Source organism: Dama dama, chromosome 29, assembly GCF_033118175.1.
Source record: "Dama dama isolate Ldn47 chromosome 29, ASM3311817v1, whole genome shotgun sequence".
Lineage (NCBI taxonomy): Eukaryota > Metazoa > Chordata > Mammalia > Artiodactyla > Cervidae > Dama > Dama dama.
Genome location: NC_083709.1, coordinates 58,070,223 through 58,083,115, shown reverse-complemented (window position 1 = coordinate 58,083,115; position 12,893 = coordinate 58,070,223). Strand labels below are relative to the sequence as shown.

At 38.7% G+C, this 12,893-nt stretch overlaps 1 protein-coding gene across 4 annotated transcripts in view; it reads left to right on the top strand.

Annotated features, from left to right (window-relative positions):
* TRPM6 (transient receptor potential cation channel subfamily M member 6) overlaps window positions 1-12,893 on the top strand; it is a 151,624-nt gene that overhangs the window by 92,556 nt on the left and 46,175 nt on the right. For all 4 annotated transcript variants that reach the window (XM_061132095.1, XM_061132096.1, XM_061132093.1 and 1 more), the window contains exons 18-22: window positions 399-545; window positions 4,338-4,484; window positions 7,225-7,353; window positions 8,959-9,210; window positions 12,558-12,732. In XM_061132095.1, coding sequence (XP_060988078.1) covers window positions 399-545; window positions 4,338-4,484; window positions 7,225-7,353; window positions 8,959-9,210; window positions 12,558-12,732 — 850 coding nt within the window. The remainder of the gene's footprint in view (window positions 1-398; window positions 546-4,337; window positions 4,485-7,224; window positions 7,354-8,958; window positions 9,211-12,557; window positions 12,733-12,893) is intronic.

Below are 12,893 nucleotides of genomic sequence, written 5' to 3'. Positions count from 1 at the left end.
TTTAATCCACAGTTAGTTGCATCTGTGGATGCAAAGCCCACATATATGATGGGCTGACTGAATCCCACTGTTAGGTTGTTCCACATCAGCTGTCCTTCTATAGGTGGACATTTATGCTCAGTTGCTTAGTTGGGCATTTATGTTAACACTAATTTTTTTGCCATTACAGATAGCCCTGCAGTGAACACCCCTATCCATATGCTTGGATTCATGAGTATTTCTGAGGGAGACGCTTCTGGTATTGGAATTCTTAAGTCAGAAAATATGTATACAGTCAGGGTAGCCACTTAATTGGGGATGGATCTGACGTTTCCCATACACCCAAATCTTGACTTTATTTGGATCGTATGTGTGTCTTGTATAACCCTCACTACCTGCTTTGTTCTCCTCCTTTGAAGATCGTCATCAGTATTCTTTTCCCACCTGCCATTTTGACACTGGAGTTTAAAAGCAAAGCGGAGATGTCGCATGTCCCTCAGTCCCAGGACTTTACATGGTATAATGGTGACCAGAACGCCTGCACTCCCAAAGAAAGTTCTTATCAGGTTAGTGGGATATCATGGTGAGCTAAGTTTTCATGACCTGGACTGCACACAAATATACACAGACACATAGCTTATTTATTAACAAACTATTTAACAATCTTAATCACATTATAGTATGGTCACGTATACTATGTTTGATAGTTCTGATTAACCTCCATATATGATTAGGCAAAATACCCTATTTCTGCCAAAATCAAAGACTCTATTATATCTAGGAAGCTGCTTAATATTTCATTTTCCTTTGTGACTAGTGGAACAAATAGACTTATTGTTTCTTGAAAGCTATAATAAGGGATGCCTCACAGCCTTCAAAATATTTTATAAAATGCTGGTTTAGAATTTGTGCTGATATTCACTGTTTCATGCCACAGTTTTTTCACTTGTTATCTGCAGTGAGTTTGGATAGTTTTACTTGAATTCCCAAAAGTGTACTCTTTCATGGGTAACTTGAGCTGGTTCTCTTGCAACCCGTCTTTGCCACAGAGCCTCCAATATGCTGTCTGCACATCCATTTTTTGAATTTTATGTTTCAAAATTGGATCATTGCTGATGAAGTTGCCATTTACTATGAGATGTTCAGTTCAGTTCAGTCACTTAGTCATGTCCGACTCTTTGTGACCCCATGGACTGCAGCACTCCAGGTCTCTCTGTCCATCACCAACTCCAAGAGTTTACTCAAACTCATGTCCATTGAGGTGGTGATGCCATCCAACCATCCCATCCTCTTTTGTCCCCTTCTCCTCATGCCTTCAATCTTTCCCAGCATCAGGGTCTTTTCAAATGAGTCAGTTCTTCACATAAGGTGGCTAGAGTTTCAGCTTCAGCTTCCAATGAATATTCAGGACTGGTTTCCTTTAGGAATAGACTGGTTGGATCTCCTTGCTGTCCAAGGGACTCTCGAGAGTCTTCTCCAACACCATACTTTAAAAGCATCAATTCTTCGGTGCTCAGCTTTCTTTATGGTCCAGCTCTCACATCCATACATGACTACTGGAAAAACCATACCCTTGACTAGATGGACTGTGAAGTGTAGTGAACATCTTTTCTGGTACTTAATACTTCAGTGAGGCTACTTCTTTAGCTAGTGTCTTGTCTGATGGGCTTTTGTACTTATGAGGTATTTGTTATAATGTTGAAAACATCTTTGATAAATGTTAAATGAAAAAGAAGTAATTATAGTTTGTATGGCTGGCATCTGTTGTGATTGGTTGAGCATCCATTCTGATTGATAATGCCAGATCTGTTAACCAGATGAGTTATTTAATATTTTGACTATCATGACTCTGGGTATGTGTGTTCCTCTTCTATCCCTCCTTCCCTCTCTTCCCTTTTTTTCTAAGCCTGATAGTTCTGTTTGGGGTTCTCAGAGTACAAGATGGCAGGTATATTCTAACCTCTACAGAGTGTGTGAGAAATTCTCTGTTGCAAAACTGGGCTTTGCAAGTTGTCATAATTGTGATTGTACTGGTTAGATTATATGTTTACTACTGCTGCTGCTGCTAAGTCACTTCAGTCGTGTCCGACTCTGTGCAACCTCATAGATGGCAGCCCACCAGGCTCCCCCATCCCTGGGATTCTCCAGGCAAGAACTAAGTTTAGACCGTTCCTTTTTTTTTTTTTTTTTTTTTAAGGAAAGAAAAGAAATGTAGTGCTGGCCTAACCTTATTAGAAATGGAAGGCAATCTTTATATGTGAGACATTCACATGCACATGTTTGATTTTATAAGGTCTCAAGGCTAACAATACAGCCTTCTTTCACTGTTTTCCTCATTTGGAGTTTTATTTCATGCCTTAAAGCTGCAGAATCTTTCTCTCTGGTAAGCACACATGGCCAAGAACTATCTTTAAACCAGGCTACATTTTAAGAGACTTCACTCTGAATCACCCTACCTGGAGAACATGTCATCATCTCCTTGAATCTTGGTGGAAATATTCATGCTTGAGCAATCTTTCCAACACAGGTGTTTTTCCAGTACTCTGCTTTCCAGCCACAACTCTTGGCAGATGCTCTTGTGTATTTTATTTGATATCATAATCAGATACAACATCAAGAACTTCATATACATGTCATGGTATTTGGTCTTTGAATTTAACTCAGAGATAGGCTCAATGTGTTTTTTAAAATAATTTTGTTTATTTTGGCTGTGCTTGGTCTTCATTGATGTGTGGGCTTTTCTCTAGTTGCAGCAAGTGGGGGCCACTCTCTTGTTGTGGAGGACGGGCTCTAGGGCACAGGGGCTTCAGTAGCTGTGGTGCATGGTTTATTTGCGACGCAGCATGTGGGATCTTCCCGGATCAGGGATCGAACCTGTGTCTCCTGCATTGGCAGGTGAATTCTTTACCACTGAGCTACCAGGGAAGCCCTCAATTAATGTTTTATAACATAATAATAAGAGAAGTTATTTAACAACAAGGTCATTACTTAAATAGCTTTCTGGAGTCTTTCTGTAGTGGTACTAATGTCATTAAAATCACAGTATATGATGACTTTTAAAATCAGTTCTAAGCCATAGTTCTAAGCCATTTTAACTCTAGGCTGGTTCAACTCTGTTAGTAACTGGTTCAGTTCCTGTACTTCTAAATCACGTCTCTGATTCCACTGTCCAAAGTGACATGAATAACAGAGCTATAAATCAGGCTCTGAGAAAACCCGTCTAGAGGCTTGAGGCCTCAACATTTAAATTTTCTTGCTATTACGTGGATAATTCAGGCAAAACTTGATTCATTCCTTGGCTTGGAAAGTCTTGGTAATCATGCAGGTCTGGTGTTCGAGAGACATCTTTTGTGGATAGGTTGAAGAAATAGGCTAGTCTGAGAGGCACCGTAGAACGTTCCTTTCTTTTCATTTAATATGACTTTCATAATTTACAGAAGTAACCCATTTCCTGTTAAAAGATTAAAATCATGCAGACATCTGTGAAGTAGGGTGATACCTCTTTTGCTTTTCTTTCATTATCCCTAAGTTTCCTCTTTTCAAAAGTAACCGGGGTGCAAGTGCTTTTCCCTTTCTCTTTCTTTTTTTCTCTCTCATGGCTCTTCTGAGCAGACACCTCTGTTAGTCACATTCATGCAACCACTTCCTTGTCACACAGATACTCATTTCTCACCACCGACAACTGTTAACCCCTTTAGGCTGACCCATAACTTTTGAGAAACTGATGGAAAATGCTTTCCCTAGAAAATGCATGTGCAACACAAATGCTTGCATATAATTGCAGCAGGTGCAAAGAACTCCATAAGCTCAGAGTCCATGAACTTCAGGTAAAGAACCTTTGTTGTTAATGAGTAGAGAAGCTGTCAAAGTCAGAATTCTTAGACTAACACTGAGCCTGACTTCCCTGTGACTTGGGAAAGATGTATCACCAGTCTCTATACATTTTGTCCTCCTTTTATATGGAAACAATTCTATTCTCTACTTAATTGATTTCATAAGGACTTTATTTATATGAATATCCTTAGGTTCCAAAGTTACTGGTAAAGGAGATTAAAAAGAACAGGAAGAGGGACCATTTTAAAATGCTTGGAACTACTCTTAGTTTGAGTAAATTTGATTATGGGAGACTCAACTTGCTTTTCAGAAATGCCCTGTTCTCTTTACCCTGTCAAAGATAGATAGAATACATGTAGTTTTTCTTCTGTTCAAGACTAAGATTGTAATTTGGCAGATGGGTGCCCAATTAATTTCTAATATATATTATTATATTTATGAAATATATAATATTTTAGATACTTTAAAATGTTAGTATTTTAGTTAAAGCTCTGACAATAAACAACTATTTGTTCATTTTACAGAAAGACCGTGATTTGGAAAGGGGACCTGATGAGAAAACAGATGAAAGTCAGCACTTTGATTTAAAGAGTGGGCCCCAAACCCTTCCTTGGACCAGGAAAGTCTATGAGTTCTACAATGCTCCAATTGTCAAGTTTTGGTTTTATACGGTTGGTCTCATTTAAGAAATTATATATAGTATTCAGGATGGTTAATTGCTAATAATAATGTTGGTAGTGATATGCCTAATTTACCAACTTGTAATAAAAACGTAGTTTAGAAAAAGTGGGAGGCCTGGCAAAGGAGGTAGGAAAGAAGATTGGAGGGAGGTGAGAAAAGGTGAGGGCAGGTCTCTCCTACTTTTGGGGAGTGAAAGCACAAGCATTTTTTTCTTCTTCTGAGTGCTTATAGTTAGCACAGCTGGAACTAAACATTTGAAACTTTGTGGAACAATAAAATGAATAATAGTGGTTGTAGAATTAAGTGATGGGGTTGGATTCATTTCCCATCTTGAGCAAAAATGTCAGTAGTTGAATTGATTTTTTTTCTTTGTAGGAATGTTGTGTAATATAGACTAAAAATGCAAGTGGTTTTTGTTGTTGTTGTCTTCAGTAGCAAATACTTAGTATTATAAATATATAAATGAGTAGAGAAGCTGTCAAAGTCAGAATTCTTAGACTAACACTGAGCCTGACTTCCCTGTGACTTGGGAATATTTATATTTATGTATATTTATATATAAATATATGGAGAACAACACAAATTTTAGAAGAATTGTATCAAATACTAAATCTGTCATGGATGGAGAGATAGAGAAAGCAATAACTGTACACTAAATGTATTGAGTGCTTTTTACATTTATTTAATAGTATTTATTTTTCTAATGCTTATCTATAGTTAAATTGCTTATGGTCAAGGTTGTATATTTCTAAAACAGTTGAAGTCATTATAAGAGGATATTATCTAAATGTGTTATATTTCAAAATATTTCCTTGCCCAACCACACACTTGTTTCATATACTTATTAAATAAGTACATAGGTCCAAATAACTTTTATGTTTTCAAAAAGAAAATCTCATTCAGATGATTCAGGTTTTACCATTTTTGTGAATATGCAACAAAATCCCAGAGACTCTGATAGTAGCATCAGGAGAATTTAACCAACCCAGGGACCAAACCCAGGTCTCCTGCATTGCAGGTGGATAATTTTCCAGTTGATCCACCAGGGAAGCCAAGCCATTGTCACATCATTGGGTAGAGTATTCAAGTGTTTCTTTCCTTAGAAAATTCCAGCTTATGAACTCTTAGAGACAGGAGCAAACTAAGCAAATAGAACCACAACAACAATGATTATGATGAAAATAGCTAGGAAAAAGAACAGACTAGCCAACCATATCTACCCACCACAGTGAACTGTATTAGCTGTGAGCACAGGCATTTTAGTCATGGCTGTTACATTGCTAGGGTGTACTTTATTAAAGAAGTGTCTTGTTGTAAATGCTATGATGAAAGAGCAAAAGTGTAAACATTTTTGGATATCTTTTAAAAACCTGGAAAGAAAAAAAAGGGGTCAGAAGTAGTACCACCAGTATCTACAATGTTTTAGTGTTTGGCCACCATGAAACCAATGATAACGATGTAAAAAACGTCTGCTTGACAGTACAAGTTTATTTAAATTGTGTCCCTATGGGATCATCAAACATATTAAAACTATGAAATACAGATCTAGAGAAGTATAGAATTTACTTTAACTTTCTTATATGCTTCTCTATTAAATGTCTTAACTCATAGGTAATGCTAATAGCCATTATGCCTGCCTGAAATACCACCTATTGTATATGTCAATATGGTATAGTCAAAAGTGATTTCAGCCATTCTCTATGCAGAACTAAGCTTAGCAGACTTATCAAACTTAGGAAGAGTTCAAAAAGATTTGATAAATAAGGTTCAGTTTAAAATAATATGGTTCTCATGAGAATGAACACACACACGGGCATTTTTCTCTCTTTTGATCTGGGATTTGTAATGCGTGTTTATCAGCTAGCACTGTGCATGGTCTCTGAAGATATTGGAAGGGCTGCAAGTCTCATGCCTTGTTGGTGATAGAGAAATTTGGTAAAGCCTTTCTGGCTGGCAACTTAGTATGTGTCACGTTTTTAAATGTGTGTAGCTATTCTGCTTCTGGAAATTGTAAGACATAAGAATGTTAGATAAGATCACAAAGCTGTTAATCACCATATATCTATGTGTATGTGTTTACTGTGCCTTAATTCTTGGAAGAGACTGGAAATCTAGGTTTAATATATATACAGCTTAAACATACATTTCTTGATTGTCTATCATGTGTTAGGCTGAGTGCTTAAGTTCTGTAGATAAAAACGTCGTCTTTAATTATAAAGATTCACAATCAGATAATACTTTTCTATCAACCAGGATATTTTAATCAGCATAAAATAAAATTCTCAGCAGTAATAAACATTACAACTTATTATATTTGAAAACAGTCTCCTACAAATACTGCTCCGTTGGCATCCTTAGGATACATGTTTTCCGTTTAAATGGAGGAGGTGTGCGATTCCTTCTTGGCTTGTTGTTAGCCTGACTGTGTCCATGCCAGAATGTGCAGGGTTCTGAAAATTCTGATCAGGAGCCAACAAGATGAGGCCCTGCCCACTTCCGTGCATTTGAGAAGAGTGCTCTTCTTTCCTTCCAAAGAGTCATAGAATAGAGAACTGTGGATTCTTGTGCCTTCCTTGATATTAGGTCATCAATAATCAGAAGGTGGTCCCAGTTATATTTCCCTGCTATCATGTTGAAGTCCATGTGATTTCTGTTGAGTTGGGTCCATGTCTGCTTGGTATCCTCCACTATGACTCACTCATGACCAGGGAATGCGTGTCCCCCTCACAGATGGTGTACTTGGCATTCCTTATGCTGTTCACTTACACCGTGTTGGTGGAGATGCAGCCCCAGCCCAGCATGCAAGAGTGGCTCGTCATTATCTACATCTTCACCAATGCCATTGAGAAGGTCAGGGAGGTGAGTTACCCTTTCTCCCCTTGTCTTCTGTACATCTCTGCTAGAGGTGTTCTGGGATGGGATGGTGAAAATGGGGAGGTCAAAGGTTGAGGTGGGGTGGGCAATGATCCTGAATTGGCATGCTACAGGAGGGTAATTGGGGGAAATTTCTGATCTCAACCTTTTATTGTTGCCAAATAATTTCTCTTGGTTGCCGCCCTTTGAAAGCAGTTATTTTGAGGACATCTAAGTGTGTTTATCAGTCACAGAGTGATAGTGTCTAGTTGTTATTAGACCCTCTGACTGTTAGATTTCCCATACCTAGAGTGTTTTTTTTAAATAAGATTGATTTTTCATATAGTCTAACTTTACTTACATATTATCGGTTTCATGTCACATAGTGGCTAAAGTTGTAGAGAATTCATGTATAGCCCTTGAAAATTCCTACTAAACATCCCTCTGGGGCAAGTAGTCCAAGAAACAAAACAAAGAAAACTTTTTCTTTTTAATTTATAGTGAGTCACTTAAAAAAAAAAGGGGTGAATATTCCCATTCAGTTATAATGTAATCACTTACAGTATGCTGCTGCTGCTGCTAAGTCGCTTCAGTCGTGTCCGACTCTGTGCGACCCCAGAGACGGCAGCCCACCAGGCTCCCCCGTCCCTGGGATTCTCCAGGCAAGAACACTGGAGTGGGTTGCCATTTTCCTTTTCCAAAGCATCAAAGTGAAAAGTGAAAGTGAAGTCGCTCAGTCATGTCCGACTCTTAGCGACCCCATGGACTGTAGCCTACCAGGCTCCTCTGTCCATGGGATTTTCCAGGCAAGAGTACTGGAGTGGGGTGCCATTGCCTTCTCCAACATATAGTATAACTTAGACTATTTTAGAATCATTGTATATATATATAGCTCTACCTTTGTTCATTTACATATATTAAATTTGTCCTAGAGCTATTATGACCAATACTGTATATTATGTAGATATAGTCTTAGTAATTATATTTATGTTGCCTGCTAGTTACTATTGTGGAGTTTATAGATTGTAGAAAACAATTCAGCAGAAAAATGTTCTCTAAATTCTACCATTGTTTTTAATGCCTCAGGAAAAATGGGTTTACTGTTTGACATTTCAATTTGTCTGACATCCTGTTGCAGGGGTAATTTCTTGTAATAGTGAGTTCTAATGTCACGTTTAATTTGCTAACTGTTCACTAACTCAATAGTGGGACCAGATTATAGGATTCTTTCATTTCTTTGCACTAGGCTATTCATCATGAAATGGCATTGCAGCTATATTCCATTGCAATGCTGAGCTTTAAAATTGTCTCAGTATTTCCCTGTATTAGTTTAGGATTGATCAAATCTAGAAAAAACTTTTCTTTCTTCCTTCTTTTTTTAAATTTCTGGTTGGGTTTTTAAATAGTTGACCAGCATTAAGCTGTATTTATAGAATTGTTTAAATAATTCATTCCCCAAGGATAACTTACATCTCCAAAGCTGCCTTATGATCTAAGGTTTGGCAGGATTCAATTCCTCCGTAAATGCACAGTTGAAGTATTGAAGATCATATTGATGAGACTCTTGAGTTATAACCCATTCTTTGTTTCTTTCTTTCTGTCATGTTTTAGGTCTGTATTTCAGAACCTGGGAAGTTTACTCAAAAGGTGAAAGTATGGATTAGCGAGTACTGGAACCTAATGGAAACTGTGGCTATTGGTCTGTTTTTGGTGGGATTTGGCTTTCGGTGGGGTGACCCACCTTTCTACACAGCAGGAAGACTGATATACTGCATCAACATCATATTCTGGTTCTCACGGCTCCTAGACTTCTTTGCTGTGAATCAACATGCAGGTCCCTATGTGACCATGATTGCAAAAATGGTGAGTACTGTCTGCTGTATAACCTGGTATTCTTTTAACAGTTCTACCTGATTTCATGGTTCATATTCAATAGTATTATAACTTTTAAAATTATTTAAAGAAGTACACACATCATCACCACTTATTGTATAACTTAAATTCATATTTAACAAATGTCCCTGGATAGCATATTGGATAGTTGACTGTGATACCCATCTTACCCTTTTGGTTAGGGCCAGATGATTTCATTTCAGTTGTATTTGTCTCTGAGCTCAGTAAGCTGAAATACTGATTTGTCTTGTCTCTCTACCCTTAGCCAACTCTTAAATAGTGATTACTGTGGGCCACACCCTGTTCTAAGTACTTTGTATATATTAACTCATTTAATCTTAAAAACAATTTTAAGAGATGGGTACTATTATCCACATTTTACATTCAGGGAAATGGAGTTTAAGTAAATTTCCCAAAGGAGTAAGTTGGGGAGCTGGGATTCAAATCTGGACCAGCTGGCTCTGTCTGCCATCTGAGTTCACTGTGCACTTGTATAAGCCCTGTCCAACTGACTTTGCCCAGGACTTAAGAAGGACAGCACCTCAAGATCTTCTTTGCTTTTTCTTCTAGAATATTCACTAACAGGGAAGGGGCAAGCTCTTGAGAAGGAAGAGTTGTGTTGAGATAGAGGAAGAGGACAGTAAAGGGAGAACCTCCAGGATACCAAAGATAAATTTCTGTTACTTTATACTTTTCTCTTAGACCAGCAATATTTTCTCTGGCCTTGGTGACATTGGTGTTAATTCGGTAATCTATGCTGAGGTAACCAGTGTATCCCAGTGACTCAGTACAAGTTTATTTCTTCCTGATGCAAAGACTGATGGGTGCTCATGGAGGCCGGCCTCTATCCAGTGACTGAGGGATCTCGAATCCTTCCTTCTTGGGGAATACCCATGTCATTATGTGGCTTCTGATGTTTCCTATGACAGGGAATAAGAGGGATGGAGAAAATCCCATGGAGGAGCATGCTTTTAAAGGGATGGAGCAGCTTCTAACTGCTCTGAAGGGGAAGTGAGTCAAATCGCTATTATTCCACAGCCCATTGGCCAGAACAGGTCATGTGGCTCCTGCCTCATGGAAGGGAAGCTAATAGGAAATTCACGGTGTAAGTTTCTGCCACAGTGAACAAGTAGATTAATCTAATGTATTAATATATTTAGTAATAGAAATGAATTATTTGAACGAGCTTTTCCAAATTATAATACATGTGTATGGTACATGTATATATGGTATGTGTTCTCAAGCAGTCCTCCATTGCATACTAAAACAACCAGGCTTACTTTGTTTTTTAAACTTTTTATTTTGTACTGGGGTATGGCCAATTGACAAGCAATGTTGCCATAGTTTCAGGTGAACAGTGAAAGGATTCAGCCGCACATATACATATATCTGTTTCTCCCAAACTACCTCCTATTCAGGCTGCCACATGACGTTGAGCAGAATTCCCTGTGGTATACAACAGGTCCTTGTTGGTTTTCCATTTAGAATATAGCAGTGTGTACATGTCCCTCCCAAACCCTGTAACTATCTCTCCCCACCATCCTTCCCCCTGATAACCATAAGGTCATTCCCTAAGTCTGTGAGTCTCTTTCTGTTTTGTGATAACTTCATTTGTGTCATTTCTTTGTAGATTCCACATATAAGGGATGTCAGATGATCCTTCTCCTTCTCTGTCTGTCCCGCTTCACTCAGTGGGACGACTTCTAGGCCCATCCATGTTCTGTAAATGGCATTATTTCATTCTTTTTACTGGCTGAGTAATATTCCACTGTACAGATGCACCACACCTTCTACCATTCCTCCGTCACTGGACATTTATGTTGGTTCTTGTCGCCGTTGCTGTTTAGTCACTAAGTCGTGTCCAGCTGTTTGTGACCACCAGGCTCCTCTGTCCATGGCTTTCTCCAGGCAAGAATCCTGGAGTGGGTCACCATTTCCTCCTCCAGGGGATCTTCCCAACCCAGGGATTGAACCCATGTCTCCTGCTTGGCAGGCAGATTCTTTACCACTGAGCCACCTGGGAAACCCCAAGGTTGCTTCCATGTCTTGGCTATTGTAAACTGTGCTGCAGTGAACATTGGGTTGCATGTATCCTTTCAGATCATGTTTTTTTCCAGATACATGCTCAGGAGTGGGATTGCAGGATCATATTGAAGCTCTATTTTTAGTTTTTTAAAAAAACCTCCATCCTATTCTCCATTGTGGCTGTACCAATTTGCATTCCCACCAACATTGTAGGAGGGTTGAATCAGGCTTACTTTTACTGCAAAGACTAACTGAGAGTTAATGAACCACTGGATTTAACAAACGTCATTTTATAGTTGCTTTTACATCTTTTTTTTCCCCCCTTAAATTCTTCAGTTTGCTAAGTAGCCTGGAATTGTTCAGCAGATTCTTGGCCTGAGCAATTTTCTCAGACTCTAAATACTGCTGAAGATAATCCTGGGAATAAGGAGCCATTTTACAAATTTGAATTACCCTAATTTTTTTCTTTTCATAATCTCTGATGAAAAGTTAGATATTAGCCAGTCAAAAGCTATTCATATTTCATCACTTCTTTAAAAAAGCACAGATTCTCTTCTGTTAGTACATTTAAATTATTCCATAGGCTACATGAAACATGTATTGTGCAGAGAAAACAAGATGTTTTAAACAAAGGAAATCCAGTTGTTCATGGAATAGGTATGTTGGTCAATGACTAGACAGTCTTATTATTGGCAGGTATAATTATGATGACTCCAGGTATTTTATTTGTTTTGAATTTCTAATCTATGTGAAAATTCTGGCTGTGCCATTTTTTAAAAAATTTTTTATTTTGTACTGGGGCTCAAATGGTAAAGAATCTGCCTGCAATGAGGGAGACCTGGGTTCAATCCCTGGGTTGGAAAGATCCCCTGGAGAAGGGCATTGCTACCCACTCGAGTATTCTTGCCCGGAGATTTCCATGGACAGAGGAGCCTGGCGGGCTATAGTCCATGCGGTCACAAAGAGTCAGACACGACTGAGCGACTAACACTTTCACTTTCATTGGGGTATAGCGATGAACAATGTTGTGATGGTTTCAGGTGGACAGAAGAAAGATTCAACAATACATGCACATGTATCCATTCTCCCCCAAACCCCACTCCCAGCCAGGCTGCCACATTACATTGAGCAGAGTTCCATGGGCTATGCAGTAGGTCCTTGGTGGTTATCCATTTCAAATACAGCAGTGTGTACATGGCCATCCCAAACTCCCTAACCATCTCTTCCTGCTGGCGACCATAAGTTCATTTTCTAAGTCTGTAAGTTTGTTTCTGTGCCATGCTTTTTTGTAGACAGCAAACATGTTCTACATTGTGATCATCATGGCCATCGTCCTCCTGAGCTTTGGAGTGGCACGTAAAGCCATCCTCTCACCAAAGGAGCCCCCATCCTGGACCCTCGCCCGAGATATCGTATTTGAGCCATACTGGATGATATATGGAGAAGTCTATGCTTCAGACATAGATGGTATGTAGAGGACTCCACCACTCTGTGGAAATAAAACCCTTGTAGACACTCAGAGTTGAAAAGAACTCTGGAAAACAACCATCTGAATCTTAAAAATGTCAAGAGTTTGTGGTATTCTGCTAAGTCAGTATGCTAAATATTTGTCCATGGTCATAGGACTG